This window comes from Peromyscus maniculatus, chromosome 3, assembly GCF_049852395.1.
Source record: "Peromyscus maniculatus bairdii isolate BWxNUB_F1_BW_parent chromosome 3, HU_Pman_BW_mat_3.1, whole genome shotgun sequence".
Lineage (NCBI taxonomy): Eukaryota > Metazoa > Chordata > Mammalia > Rodentia > Cricetidae > Peromyscus > Peromyscus maniculatus.
In genome coordinates this window covers 147,875,304-147,892,881 of record NC_134854.1, presented here as the reverse complement: position 1 = coordinate 147,892,881, position 17,578 = coordinate 147,875,304, and the positions used below count along the sequence as shown (strand labels likewise).

Below are 17,578 nucleotides of genomic sequence, written 5' to 3'. Positions count from 1 at the left end.
CTCCACAACGTCATCCACCCTGACTGCAGGAGGCCAATTCCAGGGCCCACCTCTCTGCCATTCGCAAAAGCAACCTGAGAGATTTGAGAACTGGGTGCTCCAAAGCATATGTTTATAGGTTCAGGCCACCAGGCTAAGTTTCTGGAGAGGCATCTCCACCCTGTCCCTTCCCACCCAGAGGATGCTGCAATGCCACCACATCCTGGTATTAGGCGGCCTCAGTCCCATGCACTGGGCTAGGAGTACTTGCAGAAGAACCCTGTGCTTTTCTCCTCAAAGCCACCCTCAGACATCAGACTTAGGCCACAGATGTCATCTCAGACTCAGACACAGTCCACCACCAGCCTTGGTTAAGATGAGAGCTTGGCCTTTATTGTAGGCCCAGGAGGGCACAAGGGCAGGACACACAAGGGACAGAGTGACTCCGGCTGGTCAGGCCATGGCCCAGGCAGCAGCGGGAGTCCACTGCAGCTGCAGGGCCTCACTTGCTGCACTTCCGGGGAGCACACCTGCACTGCAAGGCGTTGATGACCTCGTGGTGCACCACAGAGCCATTGGTGCAGAGCAAGGGCACATGCATGGACTCCGTCCTCGAGGGCCCGCAGCAGGAGCACTGTTCCTGCACATCCTCAATGTCAATGGAGTAGATGGCTTTGCTGGCACACTTGCCCTGTAATACAGCAGAGAGACGAGGCATCACAATTCTGAACTCGGTAGCAGGACTGGGACGGCCTGCATCAACCCTCCTCCTGCCTTTCTAAGCAACACAGGCCCGGCCTCACCCAGAGGCACCTGGGAGAGCTAGGCAATTTGTAAAGGTAGATCTCAGGAAACAGTGAACTTCCTTTCTCCAATTATTACATACACCCAATCCCTCTAGCTGTGATTTCTACACACACTGACTGATCCTGGGCCCCCATCTTCTACAAACGACTCCCCAGTCTCTTTACAGATTTGTTTTGGTCTTTCTTCTGGGTCAAACAATCCTACTCCCTAAATGAAACATTCACTTTAAAGACAATGTCTACGATTCCTTATATCTCTTTCTTGTGACTTCCAGATCCTTCTAGATGATAACTAAGTAAACTTTAGCCTCTCCTACCCAAGTCTTCTTGAAGTCACACAGCCTTACCTGGCAGTAATGAATGTCCACTTCCTCTTGGGACTTACAGTCTCCCACTTTGACATACTTTAGCTTGGCTATGATGTCTTTGCAGTCGGGCTCCTCACCTATGGAACAGGTGAGAGGTGGAATTGGAGGGCTGGCTAGCTGGGGTCCTGTAAAACACTTTCCACATCCAGTGCCTTAGCTAAGTTGGACATGGTCCTCTTTCTATCAACAACTAACCAAAGCCAGTTGCGGGAAGAGGAATTAAGTTTTTCAAGCTCACCTCAGCTGCCCCTGGCTCCTCAGATTCAGAGATAGCATTACTACTGGATAACTCACTTAACTGTTCAATTCTAATTGCAGAAGGAGCCTGGGTTGACTGTATTTTGGTCATATAGACAGATGAGGCTTGCTTTTATATAATTTGAAATTCAGAAAAACATCATGGCCAAAGCCATCTTGTCATGCTGTAACTATACCCAGAAACTAATAGACAATGAAGTAGCCATTAAATAGAATTCATATCAGTCCACCCCTGTCTTTGGCTAAAAAAAATACAAATGTCATGGCCACATATATATTCAGTTCCTCTGTAGAGGCTGAGGAGACTCCTAGGACCCTTTGGGCCACCATCTCCTTGAGAGTTGTTACTTGCATGTCACCAGTATGAGCTTCCTTATATACAGTGACCTATATCACAACTGAAGCTCTGCGTGACTCCCTGGGAAGTCTAAGCTCCACTGCCAGCTCACTACTCTGATCTCAGTCATGACAGCTCTCCATCCTGCAAAGTTCCCCCATCTAGGCCAACCCCTAGAGACACATTAGCCTGCCTCCCAACTTCAGACTAATTTTATGGTAAAGGAAAAGTCTTCCAACTGCATAAGAGGGTGACTTTGGAGCCAATGTGCAATACTCTCTTGTTGCAGATTTAAATCCTTAAGCCCAGCTTTTTTTCCTTCCAGAAGGTCTTACAGCCTTCTGAACATGTTGGCCAACGAAGGCTCCTTATAGCTGGTTTAGGAGATAGTGGCCTCTGAACCAAATCCCAAGAATAGTATCTAGAGGGAGTGTTTCTTCCCTGATGGCTTCCTGAATTCACATTCCTAAACCATCCAGTGGGAAATCTGCAAACACTCTCAGAGTGTGTTTCCTCCGTCTGCAGTTTGGTGATAGCACTCACCGGGGCTCTCATAACAAACCATCAAGAAAAGAAGAAATGGTTGAGCGAATTCATGCTTCCACCCTTCTCTAACTTCAGCCAAGCATGAGCCCACACATCTAAAATGAAGCTAAACAAACTAAACCAAAAGAAAAAATATTAGTCTCAGTTTTTTAAAAAAAAAAAAAAATGTGACTTGTACTCACGAACACAAAAATGGATGGGGGAGATGGTGTCTGGTGCACATCTCCAAAACCCCACCTCTGATTGTCTCTGCCAATCAGAGCCATTAGTACGGTGTAACTAAAAGGTCAAGGGGGACCAAGGTTGATGAAAATAAGGCCATGAACTTGGACTAGCCTTGTGATGCTCCCTCATGATAGATATATGACAATCAAAGGTTCTAAGGTGCACATGAGGCTGGAGATGGAGCTGGAAGAGGATAGGAAGTAACATCTTCATAAGCAATTCATGGGAGATTTGAGCAGGGTATGGGCTAATGATAATCAGGAAGGGAAGGTAGTTGGTTGAAAGGATGAACCTAATGACCAACTGATAAACAAGAACTACTTTTCTGGAATAAAGTTTACTTCAAATAATAGTGCCTGGCCTTGGTCTAATGGACCTCAAAGCGCAGGCTGTTAATAATGTACTCACATGTGTCACAGCAGGTGCCTGGGATTTTCATGATTTTCCCCTTCAGAAAAAAGAAAAGTACGCGATCAGGCACAAATAATTCAACACGGATGAGTTCTCAGGTCACACGAATTCCTGGCTCTGAACTCCGAGCTCTGAGCTAAAATATCCAGATGTAAACTGCTTTCCCATCACAATTGTGAGGCAACTGAACATTTCACCTGACCACAGTGGTCAGGATCTTCATTCCCAGGAAAACATGAAAAAGGGCCAACGGAAGTGTTACAGCTCTGAGGGGAAGGTTCCCCAACGGAAGTGTTACAGCTCTGAGGGGAAGGTTCCCCGACGGAAGTGTTGCAGCTCTGAGGGGAAGGTTCCCCAACGGAAGTGTTACAGCTCTGAGAGGAAGGTTCCCCGATGGAAGGGTTACAGCTCTGAGAGGAAGGTTCCCCGATGGAAGGATTACAGCTCTGAGGGGAAGGTTCCCTGACGGAAGGGTTACAGATCTGAAGGGAAGGTTCCCCAATGGTTACAGCTCTGAGGGGAAGGTTCCCCGATGGAAGTGTTACAGCTCTGAGGGGAAGGTTCCCCGATGGAAGTGTTGCAGCTCTGAGGGGAAGGTTCCCCAACGGAAGTGTTACAGCTCTGAGGGGAAGGTTCCCCAACGGAAGTGTTACAGCTCTGAGGGGAAGGTTCCCCGATGGAAGGGTTACAGATCTGAAGGGAAGGTTCCCCGATGGAAGTGTTACAGCTCTGAGGGGAAGGTTCCCCGATGGAAGGGTTGCAGCTCTGAGGGGAAGGTTCCCAATGGAAGTGTTGCAGCTCTGAGAGGAAGGTTCCCCGATGGAAGTGTTACAGCTCTGAGGGGAAGGTTCCCCGATGGAAGTGTTACAGCTCTGAGGGGAAGGTTCCCCGATGAAAGTGTTACAGCTCTGAGGGGAAGGTTCCCCAATGGAAGTGTTGCAGCTCTGAGAGGAAGGTTCCCTGATGGAAGTGTTGCAGCTCTGAGAGGAAGGTTCCCCGATGGAAGGGTTACAGCTCTGAGGGGAAGGTTCCCCGATGGAAGTGTTGCAGCTCTGAGGGGAAGGTTCCCCAACAGAAGGGTTACAGCTCTGAGGGGAAGGTTCCCTGACGGAAGTGTTGCAGCTCTGAGGGGAAGGTATCCTGGCAGTTGAGAACCAAGGAATACCACAAAATATCACTCTGCACAACAAACCTCACACAAGAGATTTCTTGGGAAAGACACAAGAAGGCGGCTGCCTCTGCTCAGGGGAGAAGCAGCAGGGAACTGAGCCGGAGGCGGGCTTTACAGAGGGTTTCTTGGAGGTGGAGATTTCCAGGGTGGAGACTTCCAGGGTGGGGATCGGTGGGACTTCAAGGAAAGCCCAAGGATTGGTGGGTTTTCAAGCTCAGAGATCGGTGTCTTTTGGTGAGTTTTCAAATCCGGAATCAGGCTCTGACCTTTTAGCCTACAGTCAATGTCCTGCCTTACTATTCAAAGATCATAGCTTCCCTCTGGTGACCAACTATTCTCAAAGCATCCTATGCCTTGGAGAATTATCTCCTCATCTCCATTTCATTGACTCCTCAACCAGTACAGAGATCTGTCTTGGACACTATGGGATTGCGTAAGAGCTGAGCTGAACACTGCATAGAACGCCACCCGTGGAGTCATACAGTGAGATCTTCAAGACAAAGGCAAAATCTGAACTGCAGCTACTCACTCCTTCAGCCAGACACTTGTGTTCATCAAAGGGTGGGCAGCCTGTGACCCTCTTCTCCCAGATGTACTCCCCTCTCTCATTGACCTTGCAGAAATGACTGTCACAGCCATCCTGGAGTGTCTCATCTCGCTGAAAAGAAAGAAGAGAGTGGGTAGAATCAATGCAGCGATGGTGTTTGGATTACAAAGCTACTGTCAGCCATGGCCTTGCCTCCTTTGAACTGCTAAAACAATGAGGAGAACCAGAGAAGGATGAGACAATGTGTAAAAACTGCATACTCAGAGGACAGACTAGAGGTGCGGCCTCGGTTCCATAATTTGCTTACTATGAAGAGAGCTGCAGAAATACAGAAAGTCCTCAGACTATTCTGACCATGTGTCTACAAGATGGAAATGCAGTGACAGCAGCCTGACTAATTGATAACCAGATGGGATATGGACCAAGACCCCAGCTCTCAGACCCACCAGTTAGTTCCAGGAGTCACGGGTGGGTCTGATTGCCTGAACAGTCCCACCGAGCCTCAAGGCTACAAAAAATCTTTTTCAAAACAAAATAAAAAATCGATCCACTCCAAATGAGGTCATATGCCAGCTACACGTTTGTCAGGAAGAGCAAAAGTGTAACAAAACTCAAAGAGGAAACCCTGTGCCTTCCACAAGTCATCTTCACTTCCCTCAGAAAGGGAAGTGAGAGAAGAAGCCGACAATGAGCCCAAATAGTCCTTTGGCTGGAGGAAAAGACGCCCCTCCCAGGGAGAAACCAGAGAGTGGAGAGGGGACCCTGAGTCCAGCTCATTCCCACCTTCAGGGTCACGATCTGTCCTCCTCTTAGCTGAATAGTGCAAGCTGTAGGCAAGCATCTCCCACAGCATTCACCTGGGTTCTTCTCTTCACGGTAGCCCTGTATGCAGGAAAGAAAGCAGCCACAGTCACCTGCCCAGAGCACCGCAGTTATAACTCAGCTCACCTGACTTGCCCTGGCTATCCCATAGTCACTCCCAGGGTTCAGCAGACATCCCATAGTCACTCCCAGGGTTCAGCGGACATCCCATAGTTACTCCCAGAGTTCAGCAGACATCCCATAGTTACTCCCAGAGTTCAGCAAACATCCCATAGTTACTCCCAGAGTTCAGCAGACATCCCATAGTTACTCCCAGAGACTTTTGTCCAAAATGAAACTCGATTTTTTTTTTTTAATCCAAATATCGTCTTTTTCCAGTTTCCTTTATCTTGGCAGATGACCCAGCTGCTCAAACTGGAAATCCGGCAGTTATCCTGACTCCTCCATCTAGTTTTCTCAGTACTTTCCCACCACAGCCATTAAAATCCAAGTCTTGCTAACAATGCATCTCATACCCGCCCATTGTCATAACCAATCGCTTCTGTCATTCTCTCGTCTAAGCCATCATCATCTTCTCCTGACTCTGGTAAAGTCTCCTCCCTCTGTCCTCGCCTCCTACCACAGGCTTCCACATGTCCATTAGAATGACCTTCGTAAGATACATCCCGCCGGGCGGTGGTGGCGCATGCCTTTAATCCCAGCAGTCAGAAGGCAGAGGCAGGCAGATCTCTGTAAGTTCAAGGCCAGCCTGGGCTACAGAGTGAGTTCCAGGAGAGGCACCAAAGCTACACAGAGAAACCCTGTCTCAAAAAATGAAAAAAAAAAAATCCATCCTGCTTTGACACTCCTACTTCAGACCGAGATTCTCTGAGTGCAGTTCTGGTTCCAGAGGCGGCACAGGAGCTTGTGTTGGATGGACACACACACACACACACACACACACACACACACACCCTTCATATAACAATGGCAAATGACTGACAGATAGTAAAACAACTATTAAAGGCAAAATCAGAAATCAATTGTTGGTTACTTGACACTTGAAAAAAATGAAAAATAATGAACAACATTTACATTTTAATGCCTTTTCCCACCAGACAGTTTGTAGGGCCCTGGACTGTCAGAACTCAAGGAAATTATATGTGTCTTCTCCTGACGACTTAAAAGACAAGTTCAGAACTACAAGAAGACCTGGAAACTGAGGGGTGCGTCTCAAGAAAGAAGAAATCAAAACAAAAGCTCCATGTAAATTCTCCTCAAAGATTTGGTTAACCCTTTAACTACATGTGTACTGAGAAGTCTGCAAGAAGCCTGGGGACAAAGGATGGATGGGTGGGCATTCAAGAGATCTGAGCAGAAAGTTCATCTGCCGTGTCTCAGAAGAGACAGTTTGGGAGAGTGAGGTGAATAACTCGGGTGTCTACCGAAAATTCACAGGCGCGCACACACAGACATCTAAGGAATAACCCTCACACTAAAGCCTACCTAAAGCATCGTATATAAAAGAAGAAAATCAGAAACCTATTACTCTCCCACCATAGACATAAAAGTCTCATTTTTAATTACAAACAGATCTAGTAGTAGATATAGAAAAGAGCACCATGTCATGACCAGATGAGGTTTATTCAAAACAATGGTGACCTTACCACTTGAAACCAACCAATGTAATTCTTTGTGTTTCCAGAGCTAAGGAGAAACTATAATATTGTCTGAAAATATAAAGCCATCCAGCAAAATTCAAAGAACTATTCATAATTTAAACTCTCATCATCGTATGACTAGAAAGGAATTTCTTCCATGTGATAAAAAGTAATATACTTTGTCATGCTCAGAGAATTGGTTCCCAAGAGGTTAAAAAAAATTACACTCATCACTTCTATTCATTATCACACTAGTGGTACTTGCCAGTATGATAAACAAGAAAAATTGCTGGGCTTTTTTGGCGCATGCCTTTACTCCCTTTGGGAGGCAAAGGGAGGCTGATCTCTGTGAGTTCAAGGCCAACCTTGCAAGACTCTATCCTTAAGAAAGATGTTATCTAGTCTCAGTTATTTTCTTACAGTGGCACAAGCAAACTGAGACAAAACCTAAATAAATGGAGAAATATATTGTGTTCATGGATGGAATACTCAGTATAATCAAGATGTCCATGCTCTTAAGACTGAACCATGTACTACACAATCCAGTATACTTTTAAATTCTTTTCATAAAAAGTAAAAAGTTGACACTAAGTTTTTATGGAAATAAAATGGCATAACCCAATCTTGCAACAGAACAATTCTGAAAGACTTACACTATCTGATTCAAGACTACAGTATCTGATTCAAAGCTACAGTAATCAAGGATGTGACCACAGGATTTACACATTAATCAAATGACTAGAAAACAGAACCAGCAATAGATCTACATATCCACAAACAATTCTTTTCTTACACAGATATCTAGATAATTCAATGAAGGGAAGGTAACTTTTCAGTAAATGGTGCTGGAATCACTGGAGAGCCACCTTGGGGGTGTGGCTTAAATACTGTGAGAAGAGGGTTGTGAGTGTATGTGTGCGTGTGTGTGGAGGGATGCATTGGGGTGTGTGTTTGTGGAGGGGTAAGTTAGGTGTGTGTGTGGAAGTGTGTGGAGGGGTGTATTGGGGTATGCATGTATGTGTATGTGTGGAGAAGTGCATTGCATGTTGGGGGGTGCCAGTGGAGTTCTGTGTGTGTGTATAGGAATGAGTTGGGGTATGCATGTGTGTGTGTGTGTGTGTGTGTGTGTGTGTGTGTGTGTGTGTGTGTAGGGGTGTATTGCATGTGGGGGGTAGGCCGGTGGTGTGTGTGTGTAGTGGTGAGTTGGGGCATGTATATGCATAAGTGTGTAGAAGGGTGCATTGGGTGAGTGTGCACACGCATGTGTGTTCGTGTGCTTGTGTACAAAACTATTGACATAATTTAAGATCTCAACCTACAACAGAAAAAACAAAAATTCTTAGCAAAATCGAGCACTGGTAAGAAAGTCCCTGGAACCCTGACACACTGGAAGCTCTCCTATGCCATCAAGTGAGTCCCAAGGCATGTATGCTGGTCTCTCTGTGCCCAGGAGCTGGCACCTGCATCACCTGAGTTTGATGGTGACTCAGGATAAGAGCCCTTCATTCACATCTGCACTGGGGAAGGCAAAAGCTTGAAGATAGCAGGACTTGGCTATTTTGCAAAATGCCTTCACATTCTGAAGATACCATAAATTTGCCAATTTGTAGAATAAACAGATTTTAAACAATTTTATTTAATTTTATATAATTATATAAATCTACATATATTTAACAAAATAATAAATAAAAATGCTACCATCGACTGTCTCATCAGTTCATAAAAATAAAAACTCTTCTTCTCCTCTTTGCCCTAAAAGAAAGAAGGTGCTCTCAAAACCATACACTGTAGCTGTGCTTAGTAGTGGCAGGGATGATCGAGCACAGAGACCCGAGTCCAACCCCTAGTGTCCACATAACAAGTCAGGGGTGGCAATGCATATGTGTAATCTCAGTACTGGAAAGTGAGGCAGGTGATGCGCTGGACTCACTGGCCAGGTAGCCCTGCCTAATTGGCAAGGTCGCAGTGAGAGGCCATATCTCAAAAGCAGGGAGAAATAAATGAATAAAATAAAAATACAGATTTAGTTCTGTGGTATACCAATTCTTCCCATTCTTGTTTCCATTTGGCCACTTTTGTGGATCGCCACACTACTATTTACTGGGGTCCAGAGGACCTGTGACAAAGAGCTATAACACTCTAAGAATAGTGCCTAATGCCTGTAATTCTAGCACTCAGGAGGCTGAGGCAGGAAAAATATCCTTAAGTTTTATGACAGCCTTGGCTACAGTATAAGTACTTCTATCTTGAAGTACGGGGGGCTGGAGGGGGGGAGGCGGGAGAAAGACGACTCTAACCAATCAGTTTTAACACCCAGACGAAGCCTCTGTCAACATGAAGGGCAAGCATCAGTGAGCTTGCCCAGAAGTGAACTTCAATAATTTGCTCCCAGTAAATCAGCCTATGAACTCGATGTGCCTTCTGGGGGTTGAACATGAGGATGGAGCTCAGCACAGAGGCAGGGAACCTGGGCCAGGGGCCAAAAGCACCACTTTGAAATGATGCTGTTGGAAACTGAGGACCACAAGGTAATGTTTCAACGGTGAGGTTGAAACTGTTTTTAAAATGCACAACTCCTGGAAGGTACACTAGCAAGGGAAATGAGAGAGGGAGAAAAGAGAAGGAGCAGGCACTGAGTGAAACGGGAGTCAAATGAAGAAATAAGACACAGCTTCGGGGCTGCTTTCGTGGGAGCTTGTATCTGGGCATTTTCAGTGAGTATCAGCAGAGCATAGGAAATGGTACCCTGAGAAGGGCAGGGGGACAGTTTCTCTCTACCCAAGAAGCAAGAACGGCTGCAAGTAGAGAAGGGACTGTGGGAGGAAGGGGCAGACCGTGGCTGGAAGGGCAGTGGGTGGCATCCACACACCAGCGGGGCAAAGTCCAGCCAGGGATAGAAAAAGCAAAGAGGACCAGGAGGGCAAAGGAACAGAAAGGAGAGAGCAAGAGAGTGGAGAAGAAAGAAGCCGTATTTTTGAGGGATGGTGGGGGCTTGAAGACCAGAAAGGATGGACATTCATCAGCACAGGAACGTGTGAAAGAAAACAGGACCTTCCCCTCCCAATGCCCATGTCCCTCACCATGGCTGCTGCCCTGTTACGTATACTGCAGCCACTGCTGGGCCCAGAACAATGAGAGGACAGGAAGAGGACTTGCCTGAGCACACCTGGACACCAAGGTGGCCACTGCCAGCAGGTATGTATGTCATAGGATGCCACCATGTGCCACTCCCCTGAGCATCCCATGAAACATTCAATTCATTGTGGCAAGTCAGCTCACACACACACACACACACACACACACACACACACACACACACGCACGCACGCACGCACGCACGCACGCACGCACGCATGCTCACACACACAGGGGCCTTGTCTCTGGCTGTGACTGAATTGTCCAATCACCGCTGGAGGGGACCAACTCTTCCTCCACCAATGGGCCAGGTTCCCAGCCAGCCACTGACATCCCCGCTGCAGCCAGTGAGTCGTAGTTTACAGCCATGTTAGTTCTGCTTCCTCTCTTCCATCTTGTCCCAAAGCTCCGCCTTGCTAACCAGCCCCTGGCCACCCCTTCAGCTGCTTACCCAGCTCGTGCCCTTCAGTTCTTGCCTACTTCTCTTTGGTGACCTCTACTTCTATCTGCTGGCTATTCACCATCCTCTATCTTAGACATTCATATTGGACATTCAGCTCATGGAAAGCCAGCCGAGTAGCCCTTGGCAGAGTGGCCTTTCTTCTTCATGCTTTATTTATGCTCATTTTTCAAACTTCATCTCCACCACTCATTAGCAAAACCACCTTGTTCTGGTCTCTGTGGGAGGTGATGCTAACACCGTGTGTCTGGTGAAGGCATCAATCAGGTCTACCTAGATGTCACTCACTGCAGTTGCCCCAACCCCAGGGCCTTACTGAGGTCCTTCAAGGTGTGTAACAAGGCCAGTTAAGGATGCTGGTGTACAAGAGGACCAGCTAAGGCAATTCTCAGCGAAGCTTGAAAAAAAAAACATAGAAGGAAGACTAATCTAGTTCTTCTGAAGGGGGCACACTGCTTTAACAAGATATCAAAATATTGGAGGAAAAGGGGAATAATATAGAACAACATGGGCATGTGTTTTAAAGAATGTAAGCACCCTCTGGAGGCAGAGGAAGTGCCTGTACCACACCTTCTGAACACCAGAGGGCGCTGCTAGGGGAGCTTAATAGACCTCCCTCACCCACACAGACTACAGCCCTACCCCAGCCCCAGCTCAGCTTCCAAATGACGTGGGTGTGCATCTCTGAGTCTGTTTCCCTCACTACCTGAGATGCAGCTTAGTAGACAATGAAGGTGAAAGATGGCATGTAATTTGAGACGGTGTTACTCTGCTCCATGATGAAGGCCTCAGCTGTTGTAAGGGGAGATGTTTTACGTGCTAACCCCAAATCCTAAAACATCAACTGCAATTGTGCAAAAGATCAAGAACCTGTATTTAACTGGTTCCATTTTCATCAAAGCACATATATCCTCTTTGAATTGAAAGAGCTGTGTCTCCCATAGGGCCATCCATTCCACTGACCTTTCATTAAGTCCTGCTTTGAGCTTGACACTATATAAGTGTCATGGAAAACACAGATGTAGGTCACCTGTCCCTTATTCTAATAAATACAGGAAGCACCCACATGACCTCTCAGCTCCCACTCTGTCCCTTGTCCTAGCCCTGTCCTTTCCGGGTGCCACTCCCCCTGTGCTCTACCCTACTCACAAAGGCCCGCACTGCCTGCCACCCATCCTGTGGCTTTGTAAAGCTGACAAGGAGAAGCCCCCACGGGTGCCACCTGAGGTACTGTAATCCCTGCCTTGAGCTCACAGGAAGCTCATATACCAATGTATTGTCTAAAACAACTGAAGCCCAAACACAAAGGGTAGCTTGAGGGAGAAACTCAGGTCTCTTCAGACATTTAGGTCCCATTAGCCTGTGTGAGGCCTATAATATCCCTGTTATGTAGGACTAAAAGCCATAATTAAAATAATAACATTATACCCCTTAAATATATATAATTTATGTGCCAATTAAAATTACATTAAAACTAAGAGTAAATTAGAGCCGGTGGTGGCGGTGGCAGCGGCGGCGGCACACGCCTTTAATCACACTCGGGAGGTAGAGGCAGGCAGATCTCTATGAGTTCCAGCCTGATCTACAGAGTGAGTTCCAGGAAAGGTGCAAAACTACACAGAGAAACTCTGTCTCGAAAAACCAAAAAAAAAGAGTAAATTAAACTAAAACATACTTTCAAATTATTGCACATTGAGTTTTTTTCACCTACCAAACTAAAAATTATCTACCTGTCAGAATGATCCTTAAGAATGTATCCAGAACAAGTGAGAATCACAATCTGACCGGAAAAAAAAAAAAGAACATGTGTGTGTGAGTGTGTGTGTGTGTGTGTGTGTGTGTGTGTGTGTGTGTGTATGTGAGTGAGTGAGTGTGTGTGTGTATGTGAGTGAGTGAGTGTGTGTGTGTGTGTGCATTCACCTTCCACAGGCTCCCTGTGGAGGTCGGAGGACAACTGCAGGTTATCCACATTGTTTGAGACAGGGTCTCTTCGTTCCTCACCACCCTGTACACCAGGGCCCACAAGCTTCCAGGAACTTCCCTGTCTCTGCCTCTGCCTCCTGTCTCTCTGCAGGAGCAGTGAGATCACACACGTGCTCCTGTAATCAACTTTATGTGAGGTCCTGGGATTTGAACTCAGATCCTCACGTTTGCACTGAAAGTGCTTTACCCACTGAGCCATCTCCCCAGCCTCAGGATGAACCATTTCCATGACTGAAGTGTCTACTAAGGAAATTAATGTAGATTGTATACATTAGGGCTCATCCATTTAGATGAAGGTCATGAAGGGTCTTGAATGATACAAAAGTCTCACGAGTATTTCTTGATCAATTTTGAATGTTTTCAGAGTATAGTGGTAATGTTTCTTAAAATATGTCTTTAAAGATACAGAGCTGTGAGGCCAGCATCAAATGCCTTGAAAATATTGTGGGTATTTTAAAAAACACAAGAAGAAAATGCTTAAAACTTACAAGACTAAATTGTAATTATTTCTGAGGGATGCAGTTTGGGTAGTTGTTCTGATAGCTGTCGGATATTGGCCATAATCAATCAGAACAAAGGAAAGATTTAAGGAACCTTGTGAGGGCCTGTTGCTTGGGTCCCACAGAGACCGAGGCATCCTTTAGTCCCTTGGATCCTCTCTTACCACGGGGCAGGCTTCACAGGTGGTCTTCCTACACTCCAGCTTGAATCTGGAGATGGCCCCTGTCTGCACAGTGCAGCGGCAGGTCGTGCAGAAGTCAACCATCACACTTTTCCCCGGCTGCAAACAGAATCGGAGTCAGGTTTCCCAACGGGCCAGATACTCCTCCTGCCTCACCCCCTTAAGCCTGCCTGCTTGCCTGAGGCTCCCAGCAGCCATCACTGAGATGTATCCCCTGCATCTTGTGGCCATTCCATCCTGCATCCCCACCTTAAGTGTGGGCACGGCCAGAATAAAGAGGTGCCGAGACAATGGGAGAGAGCTTAGACAGAAATGGGCTCTGTGACCCTGATGTGCTTTCACGTGTGCAAAAACATATGCAAAAGACATGCCCACATGTTTGGGGGGCCAGCCAGGAAGTGAGTGCAGGGCAGCCGGCCCGTGCCCTGCAGAGGGGGAAGGGTGGCCCAGTGTGGATATGAGGCTGGAGATCCCTAAAAAGGTCTCCAGCTTTCTCTTACGTCCATCTTAGTCTGATCTACCCACCCTTCCCACACACACACCCCCATGCCATCCCAGCACCAGCTCCAACTCACCCCAATGGTGGTGCCATTGAGTAGGCAGGCTTCCACAGGCTCTGAGGACAAAAGTAACAAGTGAGTACAGACACACCCTCCCCAAACCTCCCTTACTAATCTTCTCCATGTCCTGGCCTCACTCTTCCGATCTTGACAGTTCTCCACATACCCCACCCCCATCCCTCAGGGTGTTGTGAGTCTTCCTGCTTGGGCCCTAGTGGCCTCTCTTTTCCTTTCAACCAATAGAACAGAACTGCCTGATCCTTCACTACCCATCCTAATGGAAGAGCCTCGAGGGCACTAGTTAGCTGAGATCGTGTTTAGGGGATGGGTGGGTCAGCTGTACTTTGGGCTTGCAAGAAAAAAAAAATAGAGCTTAAGATTTGTTATTGCTGTTTGTCTGTCTCCCTGCCAGCAGGGTTCAGGGATAGCAATGCCTTCCCCGAGCTGAAGCAATACTGCATTATAGAATTATATGTCGTCTCCAGAGTCAGAGAAACCTGGCCCAAGATGAGTCCACCACCCAGTATCATGAGGATGACACCACACAATGGGGGAAATGCCGTCACTGGGCTCAGAGCTAGGCACAGTGGCCTGCACAAAACTCCCACTGTCTCCTCTTGTCTGCCTTCTCGCAGCTGCAGGAGTAACGGTTGTGCCATTTCTCTGAGCTGCTAAAGAGGCAAAGAACTCAGGAGGGAAAGAGTCCTGAAGGTAAACCCAGGCCCAGGCAGGCCTGGCCAGCCAGACTCACCACAGCGACAGCTGGGGCAGCATGCTAAGGCCTCACAGCTCAGCTGGAAGCCTGTGGGACAGGTAGGGATAGCCAGCTGCGGGCAGGAGATGTTCCTCTGCTGCACAAAGACTGTCTCCTCCACTCGGACACACTCGTTGATGAGGCACGGGTTCTCAGGGACAGGCCACCGAGAGCCAACCTGCAGAATACCAGAGGCCATCAGAGGTGCCATGCAAGGCTGGGGCCCAAGGTCTTGTAGCAGTACGCTGTTTGGGGGGAATTTGTTTGGACTCTGAAGGTGAGCCCTCATTCAGACCAAAATTGAAACCACGGGGTAATGTCCACAGAGGGAATGACAGGGGTCATCACAGTAAGTCTGGGTCTAAATTGCCCTGACTAGATCCTAGGCCAAAATCATGTGTCCCTGACCCTGAGGCTCTCTGATATTAGCACTACTACCAACTCCATCCTTTCTAATTGGAGGAGGAGAACTGTTCTTATTCTGACATCAGAACTACAATTATCTACAAGACAGTCCCCTGTTGTTAGGAAAATGGTTGAACATGGCATGATGGTACACACCTGTAATCCCAACACTCAAGAGGCTGCAGCAGGATCATAAGTTTGAGGACAGCCTGGGATAGATGGTAAAAATGATGTCTCCAAAAGAGTGGGAAGGCAGAGAAGCTTCTTATTTAAGCAGGTGGAAGTTTAATGCAGACGCCCATAACTGGCCCAAGTGCCAAGAATACATGATAGCAGAGTGCTTGGCCCTAAATAAAATAGCTTAAGCACCCCTCCAAGGCTCAGGGAACATCAAAGAGGGGCAAAAAGAATGTAAGAGCCAGAGGATGGGGAGATGTGCTGCAAAAAAAAGATACCTTCTGGACATGACATGCTGTCACACTCATGCACTCACCACAGCTGCAGCTATCTGCACTAGACCAGCACAAGATTGGGACCCTCAAAGTTACAGCAATTTCCTCCCAGATAAAGCTTTCATGTGGAAGGAAAGACTTGAAGAAACAAGATGTTGTAAGAGGAGGTGAAACATTTCATCCTGCAGAGACACTCCTTAAACTCAAGAAGTAAGCAACTCAAAAGTCTTCAGGAAGTTCCTGAAACTGACCAGAATCACTAGGCCCCGCCCTCTCCAAAGTTACACAAACAGTAGACTGCTCACAGACACTCTCAGACAAGCTAAGCTTCCTAAAAGAAGCTAAGACCAGCTGAGCTGCCTAAAAAGGACACTCTCCAACCCACTGAGCGGCCTGCAGGCTGTGCAGTGTGCTCCAGGTTCCCAGCTTTTGTGAGCTGTCACCCATGCTGGGGTGAGCTTTGCTGATATAACCGCCTTTGAGTTATTTCTGCTCCTATATTCTGCTCTTCACCTATATTCCTGTAAGTAACCCCAACAAAACGTATTGGTTTACTAAGCTAAAATTTGGTGTCCATACTTTGATCTGTCATTGGTTTTCGTTCTTGGGTAAATAGTTGATGGATCATGTCTCTCCAGAAATAGTGTCACATGAGAGAGCCTGTGAAGCCCCCTGAAGGGCTATTGGCACTTAACAATTGTTGGGGGTGGCCACTGATGTTCTCATAAATGACCTCCCATCCACACCAGGGAAAGAAACTCTAATTGAACTCAGTGGGCCACTCAAGAGAAGGCATGAAAATAGAAGAGAGGCACATTAAGAAGAAGGGCTCCAGTGGAGGAGGGGAGGACAGAGACGGGAACAGGACATGAAAATGACTAAAATTCATTTTATAAGTGTAAATAGAACTGTCAATAACAAACTAAATAATTTAAGGAAAATAGCTTGATAAGCCATCAAAAGTGAACCTCTAGGGATCACAGAAGACAGCTAACCAAGGTGCTCAGAACTACAGGAAGGAATTCTGCAGGCAGAGGAGACAGCAAAGAGTGAGATACAGGGGCCAGCAATGTAGCAAAACGCCAAATCTAGACGTGCAGAAGGAGCTGAGGAACTTTGCCAACAGCCTGCTTGCTTGCTTTGCACTGTAAGTTTCTCTGCCCTCTCAAACTATTGGGGAAGTTTCTATGGAAGCTGATGCAAAAGCCCAAGGCCTGGGCATTGCAGTACAGAACGGTGCTTATAGCCTGTATAGCCTGATGGACCACCAACTCTACAAGATGATGAGGCCATCCCCTCAACCAACCACTGAGGGACTGCATGATATCAGAGTCACCATGAACAGGAGACCATAAGTCCCTGGGAATTTATAGATCTCTCAGGGAGGTCACTAGGCTTCTCCTCAAATCCACAAAATGGGAAGTCTGAGACAACCTTAACTAGTTCCTAAGGGGTAAAAGGATCCCAGCTGGGATCCCAACAGTACCAACAGCCAGATAAGCTCCCTGTAGGGAAAGCAAAGAACAGGGAAAGGAAAACCAGGTCAGCATTGATGGATGGCAAAACGGACTCTCAGGTTGAAAGTCAACACCTTCCTCTTCCCAGTACCCCCCGGGCCCAGACTTACACTCTTCCAGGAAGAGTGGGAATCTCCCCGCAGTGAGCCAGCCATGACCTTGCAAGCAGAGGGCAGGCACCTTCCACAGCACTCGCCTTCATGGAGTATGTAAGAGAAGCCCTGAAAAACAAAAACACAGAGTGTAGGCCAAACCAGCAGCTGCAAAACAGGTGTTCTGGCCTGAGCTTCATGTTTACTGAGCCCTGGAGCTAACTGAGACACATGGGCTGGATATCTTCTTCATTTCTGCTGTCCACCTGCCTCAGGATCACACCACGAAGTGACGAAGAAACACCAGGCCTGAGTCATTAAGCTAGGTCTATGTGGGCTGAAGAGATCAACGCCCCCTCCCAGAACATTCCATGTTGAGACCAATATCTAATCCTCACGAATATTAAAGACAGTTCAGCATTCAGTTA

General features: G+C 47.1%; 1 protein-coding gene across 1 annotated transcript in view; it reads right to left on the bottom strand.

Annotated features, from left to right (window-relative positions):
* Positions 1 to 350: 350 nt before the first annotated feature.
* Positions 351 to 17,578, bottom strand: part of Vwf (von Willebrand factor) — a 137,544-nt gene continuing 120,316 nt past the window's right edge. Inside the window, exons 44-52 of the mRNA XM_042274144.2 lie at positions 17,169 to 17,279; positions 14,682 to 14,862; positions 13,946 to 13,986; positions 13,353 to 13,469; positions 5,432 to 5,530; positions 4,631 to 4,759; positions 2,928 to 2,967; positions 1,133 to 1,230; positions 351 to 670 (exon numbers count right to left, since the gene is read on the bottom strand). Of these exons, the coding sequence (XP_042130078.2) occupies positions 482 to 670; positions 1,133 to 1,230; positions 2,928 to 2,967; positions 4,631 to 4,759; positions 5,432 to 5,530; positions 13,353 to 13,469; positions 13,946 to 13,986; positions 14,682 to 14,862; positions 17,169 to 17,279 (1,005 nt within the window). The 3' untranslated portion in view covers positions 351 to 481. The remainder of the gene's footprint in view (positions 671 to 1,132; positions 1,231 to 2,927; positions 2,968 to 4,630; positions 4,760 to 5,431; positions 5,531 to 13,352; positions 13,470 to 13,945; positions 13,987 to 14,681; positions 14,863 to 17,168; positions 17,280 to 17,578) is intronic.